The following is a 21,105-nucleotide window of genomic DNA, read 5'->3' as shown; positions in this document are numbered from 1 at the left end:
TTTTCTTTTTCGCGATCTATCTTTTTTGTTTAAGATAACTTTCACCAAGAACGCCTATCGAGTACAGTAGTCCAAGTGCAATCATCATTTCCCTCCTAACAGAAATATGTAAATACTAATAGCGATCCCACTTAGCATTAAAGCATAAATGCACATTCTTCCCCTCATTAAAATTCTTTGCATATTTTTCTATCGAGATATTTCAAAACTCTCGTTTACTATGTTCCTATTACTCTTGTTGAAAAATTATTCAAAGCTATATTGTTATATACTTCATGCGATAAAATTCACAACTCCCGAGAAATTTTTTTTTTTCTTGTAAAATTTCTACTTTTGAGCATACAAACGAACACATTGTATTATGCATGTTCTGAAGCAGAGCTGCTCAGCAAGTTGCCCGTAGGGCAGCGGTCAGACTAAACTCTGTCCAATATTAAAGTAACCTCGCTCGCGGACCGATTTTCGACCGTTCTGCGCAACTCCCACTATTGCCTACCATGCGATTTAGCTTGCGCACACAGCGATATTCGGACATTAAGCCACGCCTCCTCTACAATCGATGGAAGTGATACAGTGAGGTCGTAAATTAAAGCATCAAGACGGTACACCTGTCAGATGGTTTCACAAAATCGCTTTTTTTGGGAATTTTTTATAGGTAATTACTAAGTGAAACGTTTCAATTATTTTTGCTGCACTTTTTCCTTTATTTTCCAATTTTTTAAAATCAAAAATGCTTCAAAATGGCGGAATTATTTGTTAATTCTGAAGCCGGGTGTGTTGGGACATTGATAGTTGGCTGCCATCGCTATCAAGGACTAGAATGCCCAAATAAAAAAATATATAACTGTTTATAATTTTGGGTGATTTTGTACGTATAATAAGAAAAACTGAAAAAGAAAAACAAGAAACTTCTAATAAACCAATACAATAAATAATGAATGTAAAGCATAAACTGAATTTCAAAAACTGAATGTCATAAAAGTTACGTTTCTATCGAACGAAATATTAAGCAGGTGAAATTTTAAGACTGTATGCAACAAACGCAATATTACGGAGGTGGCTGTTAAGAGGTTAAACAGCGACACTGACTAATGTAGCCGCATCCAAGACCCTCAATCATTTGTAAACTGATATTTAAAATTTCTGCCTACAATCTTTCACTTAAGATATACGATATTAAGCCTCTGTCACCTCCTGCTAAAGAATATTTCTCGTATTGGTAAAAATGAACCTATAAGTGTGAACAATTAAGGCGCAGACAAATTTTTTAAACATACTACAATGGAGGAACCAATTCCGAGTTAACATCGAACGGCCCTGAGCAAGGCTCGACGAGCTCCTTATCTCCCTCGAATCGCTGTTTTCGCGTATATTTTGACGCTCGACTGATTTCACCACCTCCCTATATCGCTTCCACCGACTATACAAACAGATCGTTTCCACTAGTTCTTTCAGCGAAGTCGGAAAACCAAAAATATTTATATCTCAGAAAAAAGAATTTTTCGACTCTTCTTTCCTCATTCTTAAGGTGAATAGAATACGTTTCCAAAGTTTATCCATTTATTTCTGTTTCACCCTGTATACACACTGGCGCTTATAAGTATTTGCTCGTCTACTTTTTCGTCTTTATTCGAAGATGTGATAAATTTTTCGGGAGAACTGTATTTTTGTAAATAAGGGTTACAAAACAAGTTAAATCCTAGACTTCTTTCTTGGAAACTTGTAAACGTGATTGATTCCCTGAACTCTTAAACTACAATTATCAGATATCTATCATTAATGGGTAAACGTAGCTGAAGTGATAGTACGAATGAAAAAAACAGAATGTTGATAAGTATATTTTATAAAATATCTCTTGCAACATGTTACTTATTCGATTTCCACGGAAGAACTACATTTAGCTAAGATTATTTATGCTTGTTAGTTTTATAGAACATGGTATACTATTTAAGAAAAAGCAATTCAGTCTTGAAAACACTGGGCTAAAAAATAGTGTTAATCACCTACTAATAAAATACTCGTTACACTTATACAAACAGAAGTTATAACCAAAAATTAATAAAATAAGCGCATAAGTAGATATGTACTCGAAAAATATTTTTCTTTTCTTTGAACTCAAGCCTTATTAAAAACAAAAAAACTAGGACATTTACAACAAAACTCTTTACAAAAGTCCACATCTAACTTGAAAATCTTCACATTTCCAACCTCGTGCAATTTCTATCACACAATCTACCTGACAGAAACTCAACAGTTCCATCAAAAACAAAACTACATTTACCACAAAAATGCGCATCTAACTTGAAAATCTTCACATTTCCAACCTCGTACAATTTCTACCACACAACCTACCTGACAAGCAGTGGAACCACGTCCAGGACAGCAGCTCCAGTCTTGTCCGCCGCTGGTGTCCGTCCCCACGTTGTTCGTGCCAATGGTAACTGGCACGCCGATTGGCAGTGGCAAGGATCCACTTTCGAAGTAATCCCAGTCGCAGTCCTCCAGGGACTGTGTATGGCTGCCGGCACGTGGCAGCCCGTTCAGGTATGAGGAACTGGAACAACTGCTATCAGCGTCGTCCTCCTCGCGGCCGGAAGATGAGTCCGAGCTGATGAACACCAGCCGCCTGTAATCGACCAACGGCTGATCCTGCGCCTGATTTCCGGTCGGACTATGCTGCCTTCCGTCACGACCGATCACGTGTAAAGTCTGGAAACCCTGTAGCTCCTCGGCGCAGCAGGTCCTCGCGTGAGATCGCCCTCTTCGTCGGGAACCTTTCGAAAATACAGCGGTTTGCGTACGATTAGAAAGCAGGTTTTGCTTGGTATTCGATAAAATCGAAACTGAAGAAGAGAGAGAGAGAGAGAGAGAGAAAAAGTGGCCCGATAACGCGACTTATCGCCTGTTGTTAGCGACAATTATCGCTATTGATTTCGATGTTATCGTCACGTACTACTGTTACAAATCGATCGACTTCGACGTGTTTCAGCGAACAGAACTCTAGGAAAATTTGCTCTTAATCGAATTTCAAGAAGAGCACATTAATCCTTTCGATACGGAGAAAGTGGGCAATCGCATGGAAAAGTGCATGCATCTGATCGTTTACGTTATCGTTTATGCATATCGTATATGTTGATTGGCAGCTTTTTCCTAGAAATTTGCACTGCTATTTTTAGTGGAGATTCTCTGCAGTAATAATCAATTTATTTTTTTATGTGTATTTAACGTAAGCTTCTTTCCTTAGGATATTGCGTATGCGCCATTTTTTGTAGATAATAAACGCGCATATCTGTTATACTTAATTACACTTGTTATATCATTTTTTTTTTTTTGTACAAATTCGTATAACATATTACGTCACAAATGTTCTTCAAATTTATGCGTTTGCAATAAGGAGTTCAATAATAAAATTTTTGTAAAACAAAGTGATTATTACAAAACATTCCATATGTATTTAAAATTTTATTATTAAAATAAGTACATTAACTAGCGCGAATATATCTGAGATATCATGAAACAGCTACGTGCTTTCCAAAGGACCTAATAATTATACTCAATATTTAAGTTTTCACACTTGTAATTATCTCGTATTAATCAAAATCGTTCCATTATGTACGTCGTTAGATTGCACAATAAAAGAGTGAATACAGAAAAAAAACATATTCTTCGTCAAATATTTTTGGCTTCGAGAATAGTGAAAGGGTTAAGATTTGACGAGTATGTTCATTTCGATACGACAGAAAGCTCGTATTTGTAATACGTATTATTAGACGATGCTTGGATAAGCCAGTTCAATTAATACAATTATTTTCGAGGTCTTTGTTCTTCATTATCTGTCCGTGAGTAAAGCGTTGATTACTAGGTAGAAATAATTAATCCGTTCATATTGAATCAGTGGGAGATACATCGACAAATTACGAGCCTAAACAAATATTTCGCAAAGGTAATGAACGTGTTTATTCTTGGCCACTAATGAACCACGGACGAATTCCGCTTGTTAACGATTAAAGCTTGATGGGCACGACAGAATGATCTTCAGGGACTATCCTATCGAACATGTTGACGATTACACGAGGTGAAAAGGGGATTTAAAGGTAAATTAATCGATCGATTAAAAATCGAATTTCCCTTCGTTGCCGATTTAAGCAATATTTGCATTATATACATATGTAATTCGTATAATTTGCATTATACGTGTAATTTCTATACTCGACAATAATTGTAATAATATTTATAAACAATACACTGTAATTATAATATTATATTTGCGTTATACATGTAATTATAATATTACAACTCTAGTGTATTGTTTATAAATATTATTACAATTATTGTCGAGTATAGAAATTCACATTTAGCAAAAGAGATTGCAAATTTTTGAATATGACAGAAATTTTTCCAATGATTTTCCATGAAATTTTCAAAAATTTTAGCAATTCACGCGTTATGATCTTGACAATAGACAACTACCGTACCTGGATGAATCCTACAAATATACAGGATGAGTCAATAAGAACTACTATTTAAAATAATTCGTTTAGCTATTGGTTGTATCAAGAAACGTTTTAAATGAATTATGTGGCAATTTAAAGGATTCATCGTATAGATGCAATTTGATTTTTTCATATCTTACATGTTCTGAGATATCAAGGCGATCTAGTGAGTTTTTTCAAGGTTAATGTATCTTTTTGTTAATGCTACGTTGTCAGGTAACCTTGGTATCTCAGGAAATGTAAGATTAAAATGTAACATGATTTATTTAAAACGTTTTCGGGTACAACCAATAGGTAACGAGTTATTTTAGACAATAGTCCTTATTCACTTACCCTGTACAACTATTCGAACACCTGTCTACCTGACCGCTGACAAATAGACAAACTTTCTATTTGAAACACCCAGAATTTGAATCATTAGGAATGACATGCTTCCCACCTACATTATCATTCATAAGTATTAGGACACTTATTGAACGTAAAAGAAACCTAAACGGTCATTAAAAAATTATTAAAATCAAGAAAAAATAATTCAGTCTGAAAAAGTACTATAAAACTTTTAAATATTCATTTCCGTTTAAGATGCCGTCATAAAAATAAGATCCCAACAGTGCGTCATCGATTATGCCACACCAAACATTGACACGATATTGAGTTTGTTGTTGGTCGTCGAACTGGTCTCAGCAACAGCTTTTGTATAATATGAAAAAAGTTAGAACTATCAATTTAAAAAAAATTCGTAATATCATCATTACCGGAAAATCATTGTAAATTAGAAAATCAATTCAAGCTGTCGTATTGCGTATAAAAAATAATGAAGCTTTATCCTCTTCTATTTTAGGTTAGGAAATTAATAACGCGAACACCATGTATATTTTTAACTGCACTTTTTGAACTTTTTTAAATTTTACTGCCGAAGCACTTGATTGATGCTTGTCTTTTTATATTTAAAATAAATTTCCTTAATAATTAGGCTTAACACCGTTGAATGACAAAAATTTGTACGACCGTTGAATAATAAATAATTTATTTCAGACAATAATATGATTCACTCTAATGTAAATCATTCTAATAATGTAATTCAAACGGTTATAAGAAGATATAATTTCATCAATTTTCTTTACTTTTTGTTTTGTAGTCATATGATACTAACTTCGGCGAAGAAATCTAATTTAAATCATACAATACTTTCTATACGAACATAATAAGTGTCCTGATATATATTTATCAACAGTAGCATATCGCTTTTCCCATTTTCCAAGGAACAACAATGATCTCTCTTCGTTGATCGTCACGAACTTTGCATAATCCACGTAACGCTCGCAAAGGCGTAACCAGCGAACGCGTGCCTTTTTTTTCCACGATTTTTCGTGACAGATAAGGACGGTATCGCCGAGGTGACGAGACATGGAACAACAGGAAGAGTTAAAATCCCAGCATGGCTAGCACACTCTGCGCCCGCTTTTTACGCGCTGATGAATTACCTGGTCAATGGCACGGGCCAGCATTTGTCCACGTGTGTATGATTTTCTATGTTTGCGATCAGGTTTCACGAAGTGGTCGCGTTCAAATTTCAACGTTCACGAACTGCCGCAGTGGAACACAAGAGAAACGAGAAAGAATGGAGGGACGAGCCTCGAATATTAATCGATAGAAGATAGGTTAAAAGAAAGACCGTTTGGACTTTAAACAGCAGCAAGTAGGTAACAGAGAAAATCGGGCTGGTTACTCGCTGACACCGATACAGAAACTCTACTTCTACGACATTTCTATAGCGCGAAATGTAAATGACCGTTTAAGGTATTCGCGCGAATCGCGAGCTAAATTTAGCATTGCACCTTGTTGCCGAATCGTCGACACGTTTACACTGTTCGAAAACAACGCTGTTATAGGTTATAGACACTTAGTAGACCGATAGAGAACACTCGATGCAATTAGAAGACGTTCAATGCCGCTTGGCGCGATTTATTTCCTTTCTGGTTCGTCATAATAACGCGCTGAAAATAGCCTACTTTTGTGGGACAAAGAACGGCCGGGTGATATTATTTCTCTGCGCGCTCGTTTATATGTTACAATTAATTTCCTCTATCCCCGCATTCAATTTTTCCCGCTCGAAACCATGCTACGACGTTAACTAACAATCTTCGGAAAAATTTAAAAAAGAAAAAAACATCGAACTGCACTCGAACTGTCGACGACTCCCAGCGGCGTTGATTGTTTATTTAACTTTATGGGTTAGGATCGTGCGAATGTTTCGTTTTAACCGTTTCCACGGCAAAGAAAGTTCTTTACAATACCTTACTTTCCATCTATCAAATTTATCCATCGAAGGAATTGCCTATAGACCCTTAAAAGTAATATCCAAACTGGTGTTTTGAAAGTTCGCGAAACGAAAACTCTGGTATATAACCTCAAAACAAAAGCAGCTTTAAGGAAACATGACACTGTAAACGTCGTGGCCAAGGGTATCGAATTTAACACTCCACGTGAACCCTACATACACACCGTGGTCAAAATACTTTGAGAACCCACAGAAAAATGATATTTATCACGATATATTGTATAACTTGTGCTCATCGTAACAAAACAAGTCGCAAAATCACACGGCACCAGTGTCACTGTTTACAATCCTACGGACGCTAATTCCTGTCAAAAGGGACACAGAGTGAAAGAGACAGAGAAGACTGTCTTTCTCTCTCTTGGTCGATCGTTTCCCTTTCAACGAGCGGTGCCGATCCCGTGTCGCACCTGCGTCACACCAGGTTCACGAACTTTTGTCACAGAACGGCTTGGAAAGTTCGCAAGGGCCGCGGCCAGTGTAGCGCGACGGAAATCGCCACGGACTCGCCGGCTTTCGTCATCGTTCTCAAAGGCGAGGTAAACGACACAGTGTCAAAGGTAGCACTGGCGATTCGCGTGGGCTACCGCCGCTAAACTGAGAGCGTCTGTGCCGTGAGGCACACCTGAATCCCACAGCATCGGTCACTTACTACGGCACGGAACAGCTTCTATAGTGGCGTCGCTATAGTGTATATTATGACGTGTACATCGGGTGGCGCGAACAAACGGTCAACCTGCCGCCCGACCGTGGCGTCCGTGAAACGCGACGATAACAATGCCTACGGCTGACAGGCGCGATTAATGCGAACTGCCTTTATCTTGTCTACCTTGACGCGACCGAATTGGTGGTAAATAAACCGAGTAACGAAGGAAAAAGAAAAAAAATCGTCTCGCTGATCGAGTTTTAATTTTCTACAACGACCAATGGACGAACGATTCGACATACAGCAGGCTGGCTAACCTTTTTTGGCCCGTTTCGTGTAGATTGAAACGTGGGAGGTGTAAGAGGTTAGTGTACAGGGAGAAGAAACTGACGTTGTCGCGTTATAGTTATGGGATAATGGATTTAAGAACGTTGTGTTTGACTGTACGATTTTATGCAACGAATTATGTCTTCTAATGCAAGCGTTTCTGATCTGGTGTGTTAAAATCTAGTGAAATAAAATGTCTGAAAATTATAGAAATGTAATAGAAAAGTATTTTCAGTGCGGAATGAAAAATAAAATAAGTTTTAGAGAAAAGTGTGCTACTTTTTTCATTTTAATTTATCTGCGCAATTGAGTGAACGTAATTCAATTACCTTTAATCCGGAATAAAAGGAGAAAAATAATAGAGATGCGTGTAAAATATTTTTAATTTTAAAATGTCAATTGACACGTTAGATTATATTTAACTTAGCGGGAAAATAGTTTAAATAATAAATATTCAATCTTAATTTTTCCTTTCACGTTATACATAATTTATCTTTAATTTCAAAATTATCAAGATTTCAATTCCAATGAAATTCTATTCAATTTATAAAGGTAAAAATAACAATAATTCAATAATGACGTGATTTTTTCACAAACTCTTCGCCATATATAATTAAATTACTTATAGTATACACAAAATCTTATTCAATTCGTTCAATTCAAATTGTACGAGATAGATACACAAGTCTACGATTAACACAAAACACGAGGGATCTAAACAAAAACTGAACTGTGCAAAACACCACCAAATGTGCAATTCAAATGTCAGAAACGTAATTGCAATGCTCGTGGAACAGAAAGTAGGAAAAAATGCTTTCAACTGATACGAGAAGCGACAGAGAAACTACGCAAAAGTTGCTGCGCTTACGTTGACTTCGCGACACCTTGTATAAGCGTCGCAAGTGAGCGGACTATAGAGCGAAACAGAGAACGTTGTTATATACACTATTATTTCTATGCTGTTTCCCTGAGCACCGCTTCGCTTCGTCTCACCTGCTCGCTCGCCCGCTTCTCTCGCGCTCGAGCCAACCTCTCCCCGGCCCTATGTATATTACAAAACAAAAATTTGCGTTTGCCGCACGGAAGGAAACAATCGAGACAACAGGTTTCCTCCTATATACCTTGTACACACCCGACAGGAGCATTATCCTACGGGGCTGCTAATTAATTAGAAGCAGATCTAAAAGTGTCTGTACTGTGTTCTCACGTTTTCAGGAACGGCTTCTGAACCGTGATTCAACCAGGAGGCCGTTACGCGATATTACATGTTATTAGAATTCCCCTAATTATACGAATTTCCTTCGATGGAAGCGTGATAAATGATCCAATGGTCAATAGCTCGATCTAACGAACGGTTTTCGTATTTCCGACAAAAGATCGATCGAGAGAATATAATGGAAGAGTCGGGACGATGTGAAGAGTATGGGAGAGAAAAAGGACGAGTGTTTGTAAAAACAATTTGACATATTTCGCAGTGATAAATTTCAGATTTCAGTTTCAACGAGATTCTGTTTAATTTGGTATTAAGGTAAAGACAAATTATTGTAAAATAAGCTACAGTGTGTATACTGTTCAAGGTTGAATTCTATTACACAGGTTACTCATCCACAAAGACCATAAGTGTTTCTAAAAGAAAAAAGAAGAAAAAAGTCTGTGCAGGAAGGCAGAGTAGAATATCAGCTTTCTGATTTCGTGCAGTATGAGGGCTTTTAACTCTTAAGCGCAGCTCTTCGTACGAAACATTGCGCGATTCTATGCTCCCTTTTTTAATATTTTTTTTTAGAAGAACCGTGGAAAAAGAAATGGAATTTTAGTGCAAATGTAAGAATGTTTGTTTTATTTATTATTCGAGCAACAAAAAGCTTCAGAGAATTCTGCAAGTTTATCAATCGCAATGATATAGAAAACGAACTAGAAACTCATACACTGATATTACACATCCTGCTTTTTCATAGAAATTTTCTGTGCAAGCGTAATACTTATTGTTCATCCAAATATGTAAAATATTTGTTACACGTTATTTTGAGTAAAACTGTAAACATTGAAGATCTGTACTAATTCTCCGGATTTTATCGAATTAATTAACACTTTCTTTACAGTAACGATTAAAAAATGGATTAAAATAGCACAAAGACACTGTACAATGTATACTGTCATCGTTTTTCCATACAAACACCGGTACCCTCACTTTTTTCCCATGCATTGTTATTGTTTAAATGGCAGTAACGTGGTACTTTCACCATTTTTCCCATTTCTAAATGCAAAACTGAATTCTACAATAAAAAATACATTCATATGTATTTAAATATCATAATAATTCATCCCTTTTCTCTTGACTCTTCAAATATGATACTAATTCCAAAACTGTTATAGTTTAAATGGCAGTAACTTTGAACTTTCCATTCAAAGCTACCATAATAAATAAAAATGGACCTTCGTCCTTTTTCCCCTCGATTCTTCAATTATATTTTAAGCGTGATTCTACGTTTCACAACGTTCAACTCGTCGAGGAGGAAAAAAAAAAAAGAAATCACGGCGAACGACTCGGACTAAATTCAAACGCGAATGCAAGAATGAAATATATGCAATGCCACGTTAATTCGCGGTACAATTCTTCCGACCGCTATACTTTTCCCGAGCGAGACTGCACAAAATCCTAGAGTTCTAGATTCGTTTCTATTTGTCTATTTTAATTGTACGCGAATGGAACGTTGGTTCGAATCGAAACGAGGCTGTTTTACCATCAGAGGCATTCGCGGGGATCTTTTTATTTCAACGTCGCAGCGGGTTCCGTGGACAAGTTGCCTATCCAGAGAAAGTAAAGAACAACGACGAACGCGGCGTAGAAGAGTAAAAAATACACGGACACGAAGACCGTGATTAATAGCTGAAATATTCTTCTCACGTCCATGTTTGCAGGATGCTCGTCCCTCCAGATACGATGGATATCTCACGCCGTGAAACGCGCGATTTGCATTCAACTCGGCTCGCTGCTCGCGCTTATATCATGCGAATTCGCGGACAACCAGACGTGTGCGGGAACAATGTAGATTTTGCCTCGGGGTACATCGACTTTCTTTCTTTCCACTGTTAATTACGACAACAATGATAAATTTATCCTGTCTTGAAATAGCGTTCGTATGAAACTATCGTCCCATCGATATTTCTCTCCTTTGTTCTAATAACGGCCACTTCGATGAACATCGGTTATTTCACACACGCGTGTTTATTTTTTTTTTTTTTAATATTCACCGACGCGTTTTACAAAATTTTTCCTTATCGATAATTGCGTGTTTGGACGCTGATACGGAAACGATACTACGTACGCGACGATGATAATACTACTTTGACGTTCGTAGGTTTCACGGGAAACACCGACTGGTTTCATGCGGGCCAGTATGCCAATGGTTTCGATAATCGATGGACTTATCGCGGTAGAGGATCGTGTAGCGTCGTTTGGCAAGCACACTGCTAATGTGTGCTTTTATTAATGTGAGATAAATAGGAGGAAATTATAATTTCGAGTTCGAATCTCCCATTGTTCAGTGAGATTCGAGAGGAAAGGTTTTTTCGATGTTGGTGAAAGTAAAATTGTTATAGTGAAATCAATTTTGAAATTCTAGTGGATTTTAATTCGTTTCTGATGTTTTCATTGTCACTTTATCTCTCGAAGTTTGTTTTGTTTCATTCATAAAATACAATTGATTGAAAAAGTAATATTAATCTTTACCATCGTGGGTTTTAGAACGTATCTGATATATAGGGTGAGAAAAGAAAAGGAAAGAAAATTCATTTTATAAAATGTTCATTTTTCTGTTTTTTTTTTTTCAAAGTCACCTATGTTTTTTACAATAAATATTTAAATATAAGATTTTTAATTGAATGTGAAAGTTTCTTTCATTTTTTGCCATTTCTTCTATCAAAACAGATTCTCTTCCATCTTGTTCACCCTTTGAACAAAATTTTTTTGTACCACCATAAGCAGAGAAGATAATTAGGTGATCTGCTTTACGTGGCCCACTCAGTATATTAAAACTTATACTTAATTCAAGTTTACATGGTCAGCCAAAAAATGTAGAGAAACGAATGTCATAATCGCAGAAATGACTATTATGAATATTAGATCGAATTCTCTAAAACAGATTAACATTGTTGTTTCTTCACGTTAAGATAATTAACTTATCTTTTACCATTCGTTTGTTTAAATGATTATTGATAAATGCATCGTGTTGAGTATTAAAGTGAACAATTTTGAACAATTACTTCAACAAATAAATTATTACGAAACGAAGACACTGTGAAAGTAGTATTCAAATAAATTTTCCATTCAAAGACTAATAATTTTTATAAATTTGGAACAACGAAACTAGTTAATCATTGGTAAAAGTGTATACACTACCGGCCGAAAGTTTGGAATCACTGTGCATTGCAAGTTACACAAAAATTCCCAGAAAGAAGTCTGCAGCTTTAAGAATTTTTTAACGAATTTTGTATCATTCAAATCAATCGATATGAGATAAATTGCTATTTATCTCCACAATATCCATATCGAGTCTATGAAAAATTAGTAGCAGATTCAGTACTGATGAAAATTGGGAGGTGATTTCAAACTTTTGGTCGGTAGTGTATATAGAATCGTGTGGAAATTGTTCTGATTAAATACCTTATTTTTTGAAGAAACACAACGTATCTGAAGTGTAATTTAAAAAAAAAAACGACGTTTCATACACACCAACCTAAAATTTGCATCCTCTTCGTCAAGACGAAATCTTCCAATCTATCACATAAACACTAGTCCTAATCTCAGTAAAAAAAAATTCCTGTTGCCACAGGATAATTTCAAAGCAGCTAACGCTGAACTACAACCACAATTTTACGGTTACACAATTTTATAACGTTGTTACGAGAATTTACGCGGCGGTGCTTGCGCGCGTTATTTTTTCCTAATATCGAAGCACAGTTTCGAAACTAGAAAGATCGTGTTGTCTACTTTCGTTAAAATTCCTATCCTGGCCGATCTAAGTATTACACCAAGATATCTTTTACACGATCGTGATTCATTAAGCGGGCATTATAATATCACAGGGAGCCGAGGCACAGATTCGCGAATTATAAGCGCCCCGTTCCATTTCCATTTACATATTAATGCCGTTGCTCGAAGCACACAATGTCGAAACAAAAGCATCAAACGTTTCATTTACATTCACGCTAGACACGCGATTACGCGTCTTGCACACACGCCACTGTATGGAAACACATGAACGCGGGGAGGCGGCCGCGAAAGCGAAATGTTACTCGCTCGTACGATAATTAGTATGTCTACGACTATTAGTTATGGCTGTGCCTTTTGAGCAGCTAGGAATATAAATGTGCTCGCGCCTGCTGATACCGCGTTTATATACCCTACAGTGGCTGTCACTTAAAATCGTACACCTAGCGGTTCGGCAGTTTCTTTTTTTTTTTCAATAAAACGTGAAAATTGTACCAAACGATTAACCCTCGTCCGTCCCTCGGTGTCAGTTTGACACATTTTTCCGGTAAAAAATTGTATTATTCGGCTATTTGTAGAAAAATATTTTTTGTGGATTTTCTATATTTAATAAAAGAATGTACAAAATTAATTATTTATCTTTTCGTTTAGTTGATTTTTTACCATTGTGTCAAATTGACACCGAGGGACCTATTAACCCTGGAGCGGTCTTCGGGTCTTTTTTGACCCACCGCCTTTTTATATTTTTAGTCATTTTTGCTGTTATCAAGTTTACGTTCCTTAACGTTATTTTAAACGTTTATTGTCTAGGTTCATATGTCGCGTTGGAAAAAAAAATTGTTTCACATAAGGTCTTAGGTCCTTTTTGATCCAAAAGTCTTAAGTGTACAGTCAAAACGAAGAACGCAGTAGGGTTAAGTTGCGAAACTGAGGGACGGATGAGGGTTAAAATGCTTCTTTATTTGACATACAGCAAAACTATAATAAAATGTTTAGTAATACTTAGCAAATTAGAGAAAATTTGTCGTTACGTATGAAACCTAGCTGTGAGTGAAAATCGTACAGAAAGAATTAGATACATTTTTACAATAATAATAAATAACTTGTATTAATATTTTGTAGAGTAACCAAATGCATTTTCAACACATGTTAGTCATCGAGGAACTGATTTTACAAAATTTTCACAAAATTCAGGAGTTATACTTAACCATTCCTCTTGTAAAGCTTTTCTAAGACTTTCCTTATTTGTAATATCGTGTAATCGTACTTTCCTGTCTAATTCGTTCCACACATGTTCAATTACATTCGTATCAGGAGATTGGGGTGGTGTTTGCAAAAAATCGGCCCGACCCCTAGGTGTACGATGTTAAGTGACAATCACTGTACTTGTCGATTATGCGTGTTTCACCATATCGCTGCCTGTTTCGTTTGTTCGATTTATGTGTCACGCCCGCGACAACGAACCTTGTGACTCACGATATCGACCGAAATTTTAGGCGAATTATGCACCGTGTCTATGTTCGATTAACGCGCACGACTTCGTTCGTTTAGGCCAGCGGTGATCGTGAGAAAATGGCGTGTTGTTCGATTTAGAATTGTTCAATTTCTAAAAGAAATTCTGTCCGTCGGTGGAGTTCGAATTGTTTCTCGGATCGTTTGCGCTGCGCTCGTTTCGCGATTACTTTCGTTTTTTTTGTTTTTTAATGAATGAAACTTGTTATGCACTCTGAGATTTTAAATGGTTCGAACGACGTTGATAATGGAGGCTTTGGAGATTTTGATTTGGAGTCACTTTTGTTTGTTGTTTATGCGAAATAACGTGGCTTGAAGGAAAGATATGATTGTCTAATTGAAAATCATTACGTCGTGATAAAAATTACGAAAAGTTTGATACGTTGATCGGAAGTTGTTCTTGAAATAACTGACAAATTAGATGCGACTTTAATTACACGAAAAATATGTATAAATTAATTCTAGAAAATTCACGTGCGTATAATAATATTTTGAAATCAAAATAGAAGAATTGTTGACTAATTTTATAATAATTAATTTCAATTACTAATTTTAATTGGTCATTTCTTGTGGACATTTCTCAGTTATAAAAAATAAATAAATCTGTAACCTAATATGTGCACACTATCTAAATACGTCTCTGTTTACATATTTACCACTGTGCATGTAAGAGAGATATAAAAAACAAGTAAGTCATTTGGTAAAACCAAGGGAAAATTCATGTTTACATACCTTGAGCATCGAATTGCCTTCTTCTTCGAAGCATGCTTCTTCCTTGAGAAGAAACGGGACCTGTTCTTCCATGATTATCATCGTGCGGCTCATCTTCCCCTGCACTTGTTGCGCTATCGCGTTGCACTACTTCATCACTTCCGATCGTCGACGGAATAGTACCATTTCCGTTTCCACTGAAGAACTTTACTTTCCTAGCCAGTTCTACGTACCCATGAAGGCCAATCTCGCTGAATCTAATCAAGAAATGTTCAATAAATACATGAAATAATTATCACTAGATTGCTTGATACTTATCGAATAACGTAAAATATACATTAATTAAATTTTATTCGTATATAATATTACCTAACAAGTCATTTTGCGTTTAAGGTAATTCTGATAATCAGATTAAAATAGTTAAAAAAATTTTAGTAATTCGATGTCGTTATTTCTTGAATTACCTCGTATACAGAAAGACGTAAAATTTAACATTCTGTGACACGCTTCACGTTCCACTCGACAAATTATGAAAATATTCAAACTTTCTGAAGTACAAAGTTATCTCTATGTATTTGCGATATCGAACGTGATATCGAGCAAATTTAACTTCGAAATGTACAATGTTTAAATTATGTAAAATAGATCGAAGGGTGATAAATTCCTGTTAATCTTAACTGTGTACTTTTAGACAAAAATAATGTATCACGAAAAGGAAAATAAAATAAAAACTTTGGAACGAACCTACATTCCATTTTAATTATCAAAATTCTGTTCACTGATTATGCAAAGAAGTTTGAAATCTGGAACTTACAACACTACATTCTACTCTAATTATCAGAATATTGTTCATCGATTGTTCAATGAACTTTGAAATTTGGAATTTGAAACAGAACTGTATTCTACTCTAATTATTACAATTTTGTTCACCGCTTTGGAACTTGAAACGAAACTATATTCTATTCTAATTATCAGAATTTTCTTCACCGATTATTCAGTTATTCAAAGCACGTGCTATGAGCTGAACGCTGAATTTTGCGTTTTAAGTGTCGCAAGATTTAAATTACACACACCTTACGCTCTCGCTACCGCTACTCTCGTATCTAGCACTGCTGTTCGATTCTCTCCTGGTCCTCGTGATTGCATCTCGTATTCTTTGGGATGCTGAGCACGAATCTGCCGTTTTCCGTGGAAGCGCTGGGGTTGGTTCGCTCTCACTCTCCCTTGGACTATATCTCGATGATCTTGTGCTCAGTGGACTTGCTTCGGGAGACAAATGCTATGAAAAATTCAGAAATTTATTCTATTATTTAACGATGTAATTTATCTATTATCTAAATTATGCAATCCTATTGCATAAATTACCTTTCGCATAAGGGAAGCTTATGGTTGAAACGTTGTTTCAAACGAAAATAGCAAACATGTTAAATTTTTAACGTTTCCTTTTTCTGCCCCTACTCTGAATAATTTCTTCCTTCACAGAAAATACTTGTTTGAGGTATACCTAAACTGGTATAATTTATAATTTCTATTTCACGAGAATGGAAATATTTATTTAAAAATGATTGAAATAGTTAATTTTTGGGGGGAACAGAATATAACTGATTTGTTTTGGAAACTTTAAATAGGAATATTATTCCATTTGTGAAAGGGGAGATTGCAGTTTTATTGATTGTAAGATAGTTGATAGACTTCTACACTGAACAGGTCAGTCTCAGGTATAAAGGGACGATGGGAATCCCACAATTTTCTTAAAAGAAGGTCTTATAATTTATAGACTCATAAAGTATTTACATGGGTTTAAAATATCTACCTTAAATTTATTTTCTGATTCTATGATTTTATATGTAAGCCAAGAGATTAAAATTCTAAAGACGAATGTCTATATTCCTTCCTTCATAAATACATTCTTAGAAAATAAAATTTCATTCTAAGGCATCAATACACCAATTTCGTTAATACGTTTGTTTTCCAGCATTCAACTTGCGAAGGTTATACCCAGAGGTGTTTAATTATCTTGTTTTGACACGAGTAAAAGTGGTGACTCATAAATCACTTCGTCGTTTAAAAATTGAATAAATTGAATTTAAAATTTTAGTTTCAGATTGTAAACAATTGTCCTTCGGAATTTTCTCATGGAAAAATCAGTTTCCATATGTAGTCTAAAAAAATTCCATTCTCTATATTTCATTGTATCAAAAAAAATACAAATAATTGAAACATCCAAATTTTATTAAATTTCTAAATAGTAAAGCGACTTATGGGCCATCCTGTAAAGAAAATTGTTTCAAAGCTGTCATGTTATCAGGGACTTTTCACACAAACATTGTATATTAATTTCTGAAATGACTTTCTAGCAAATTTCGCCATGAATACAGTTAATGCACTTCATCATGTTTTATTAATCATGTTCAGACTTTTCTTAAAGTCTTTTCTTTTGACCACCCTTTTGATCGCCAATAAAGTTGCCAAATTGCCAATGCTTGACAAAAATGAACACAATGTAATTAAGAAACTTACACTGGAGCAGCGTTTGTTGGGAGTATCATCCGTATCATCGGGGTTCGAAAATTCCTCCTTGGAAAACTTCCGCCGCACCTGAACGTTGTGATAAAAACAAAAACCAACGTTGTGTATTTATGCTGTCAAATATTTACGTTCAAAAGTATCACTCTCAACAACTCGCTAATTAAACATTGATTTCAGAAAATCTATCATAGAGAATTTCTCGATTATCAAATTATGCAACGTATTACAGCGAAACTGACAGAAACGTTCAAACCACCGATCGCTTTATAAACACAACCACCTACTAACCACTTGAAACTCGTCGGACTTTCTCCCATGAACAGTATCCTTCCTTTCATACGTTCCCAAAGCAGTGACATCAGTTTCAGGATTTTCAACTAAACTTTCAGCGGTCTCCTTCATAGAGTCCACGTTCTTGTTATTCTCCAACGCTTCTACCACTTCGACCATCGAGCTTTCTTCCTCTTTGTCCGCCTCCGTTGCATGTATCTCCTTTTTCACCTCCTTCTCGCCTTTCTTCACGCCTTCTTGCTCTTCCAGCAGTTTCTCGTCGGTGACGACCACGTCGAGCATCGTCTGTTCGTTGGCCGCCTCTTCTGTTCTCACTCTCTCATACTGCTCTACACACGGCTCCTCCTCGTCGTTTCTCGATGACTTGCCATCGCGGCTTTCCTTGCTGCCTTCTCTGCCTGGTACCTTCGTCCTGCCTTGTTCGTGCACCGTTGACTTCGATTTCGACGTGCTCGAGACGCCCACGCGTTCCTCCGTCCTCTCCTGCTTCTCCTCTTTGCCGACTTGCTTTCCTTTTGCAGCAACGGCCGCGCTATTCGCATTTGAATTTGCGCTCTCCCTACCCACGTCCTCGCGGCTGTTGTCCCGTCGGAACAGCCGAATACCGTGCTTAGAATCCTCCTTAGCCACCGATTGGAACGCGGTGCTTCGCGTTTCTTCCTTCGAGTCCTTTCGAGCTGTCTTCGGCACGCACCGGATGTCGTCCTTGCTGTCCTGTCGTTTCAAACGATCCTCCTTGCTTCTCGGAGAGATTAATTTGGGGATTAAGCTGGGCACGCTTATATCCTCGCGACTGCGTCGCAGATCATCAGTGCTCCCTCGGTATCTGAAAAATAGTATTGCGTGTTATCCAGTGAAATGGCGAAAAGTAACTGAACGTATTGATTAACCCTTGTATAGGGAATCAAATTATTCAATTTTGTTTCGAGATTTAACCCTTTCACTGCTGTTGGCCCTTTGCTGCTGTTGGTGAGTTTTGGCACACTTGCAGCTTAATTTAATCCTTCATTTTTGCCCTATAAGCATTTCCATTTTAATTTAATGACAAAAATTTTGAAACGATAAATGTTTAATTCTAATCTTTCAATTTTTAAAAAACGCCAGAACGAAAGATTTTGCCTTAAATCTGCCGCAGCGAAAGGGTTAATATTTGAAATAGTTTGTATAAATTTTTCTCTTGGAAACGTATGTGGACATAAAAATGTCCAAACAGTGGAGATCCGGAGCGGTTTCACGATACTTTCACAAGAACATCGAAAATTGTTAAAGGAAGATACAGAAATGGGCACTGTAAGCGTATATGGAAATTAGTTTGATAAAAATTAAGATCTGATTTTAAGGGATTAGTAGGTGAAATGTTGTGTTTGATTTTTTCTTCACAGACTTTTCTGTGTCAAATAATTTTATATTAAACTCGTAACGACAATGAAATTTGTTTCACATTCAGCAAGTAGATTTTAGTAGATTTCCATAGGTTTCGAAAGATTTCGATAGAGATTAGTACAATTCAGCAGATGTTAGTAGCTTTTGGTAAATTTCAATAGAATTCAGTAAGTTTCAGTTATGAACGTGAGTATACACACTTAAAAACATTTCATTTCCTTCCGAAAAACGATCGCATTTAACAGGTGAATCTACTTTCTTCAATTCGTCGTCATTTTTCACATTTCTTACTTCATACTGTTAATTTGATCTATTGTTTATAAACATGCAAGTATTTTAGCGTGACAATGCTTAAAAAATGCATGACATCATTGTAAATTCGAGACGAAAGTATGCCAGATAAGCAAATGTCAATACCACGTACGAATGCATTTTTCACATTCCTTTTAAACGTTACAAAAATTACCTTAGCGATGTTATTTGATACCAAATGATTTTTCAACTACTAACTTCTCAAGTAAGCTAAATATATAGAACAGTAAATAAAGAAAATATTAACAGAAAGTAATCACCAAAAATATTACAACTCTTTTGCTAACATTAAATCTTCAAAAGACTCAGAATGGGTCGCATGAAGCTCACACATTCATGTCTACTCTTTAAAATCAGCCCTCCAATTTTTGATGCATGTAATTACCAAATAACCCTAAAGCATATTCTTTTAATCTTCCCTATGTATACGAAGATCCGTTCGAAATTCCAAATTAAAGAAACTTTGAAAGAAAATCGCAGTGAACATCAGCAAACACTAAAAGTATTACTTTTTCCAAGGGTCCTAATGTTCCATAATAAGATCTAATTTCGTCGCTAAGAACCATATACGAGCCACTTAAAAACCAAATTGACTAACTCCGCCAAATAAAATTTATTAAATTTGTCTTATTTATGGAAAATTAAGCAGCAAGCACGTTCTTCGATACTAAAATTGGAAGAACTTTAGCAAACTAATAGCAGATATCAACAAAAAGACAACGTAACAATTGAATAGCAAGAAAACACTACCTTTGAGGGATGAGAGAACGTTTCGGTGATTCTTGCGGGCTTCTGATGTCCTCGAATTCCTTGGAGCTCCTCCTGAATATAGGAATATTCGATTTTCTTTCTCCATGCTTAACTTGGGTCGATTTAATCTCCGGCGAGATGAATTTCGTTAATATCTTCGGTGGCTTTATCAAAGAAACTCTCGGCGTAGTTTGCTCTTGACTACTTGTCGACTCGTCTTGCTCTTCTATTTTCGCTTTATTATCGTTCGTTGCAACGAATCGCTCGTTTCTCTTCGCTTTTATGGCATCTGAAGATGGCACGTCCTCTTCCTGCTTATTCGATAATTTCTCCCCTCGTTTTGCGTTCGTTCGTTCGTTGGTGTCGTATCGTAGTGTGCATTTTTCAAAGATAATCGTTTCGTTCCTCACCGTTGCATCTTTGTACGGATCGTTTCTCGCGGAACCATTACACTCGCCGGACTGTTCGTTTGCCTCGGTGGCAACTCGTTCCTTTTCATCGGTGTTCGAACTTTCTGTGTCGAGGAGTTTTACGATTTCGTTCTTGTTGATGATTTCTCGGTATTCTTGATGACGAGACGGCAAGCTCCGATATATGCGCAGTTCCGGCGATTTCCTCGCCGCTGACCAACGTGTGGGTGGACCTGTACACAAAGTGCAATCGATAATTTATTGCACCGATTGGTGGTAAAAGTGAAATTTTTGCTGTTTCGAGTGTCGACGAAAGTGTCATCCTTACCGGAAAAAATGGAACAAGAAATAACCAGTACGTTGATTTTTGTATATTTAATAATATCCGATGTGTTATTTTTACTATATGTAAT

General features: G+C 36.3%; 1 protein-coding gene across 1 annotated transcript in view; it reads right to left on the bottom strand.

Moving 5' to 3' along the window:
- The window catches only part of LOC108574465, an 84,475-nt gene that overhangs the window by 41,125 nt on the left and 22,245 nt on the right, over positions 1-21,105 (bottom strand). Inside the window, exons 4-9 of the mRNA XM_017937065.1 lie at positions 20,283-20,925; positions 17,835-18,663; positions 17,538-17,615; positions 16,091-16,296; positions 15,039-15,274; positions 2,353-2,774 (exon numbers count right to left, since the gene is read on the bottom strand). Of these exons, the coding sequence (XP_017792554.1) occupies positions 2,353-2,774; positions 15,039-15,274; positions 16,091-16,296; positions 17,538-17,615; positions 17,835-18,663; positions 20,283-20,925 (2,414 nt within the window). The remainder of the gene's footprint in view (positions 1-2,352; positions 2,775-15,038; positions 15,275-16,090; positions 16,297-17,537; positions 17,616-17,834; positions 18,664-20,282; positions 20,926-21,105) is intronic.

Source organism: Habropoda laboriosa, unplaced genomic scaffold (assembly GCF_001263275.1).
Source record: "Habropoda laboriosa isolate 0110345459 unplaced genomic scaffold, ASM126327v1 scaffold172, whole genome shotgun sequence".
NCBI lineage: Eukaryota > Metazoa > Arthropoda > Insecta > Hymenoptera > Apidae > Habropoda > Habropoda laboriosa.
Note: the sequence above shows the minus strand (reverse complement) of the source record. Positions and strands in the feature narration are given on the sequence as shown.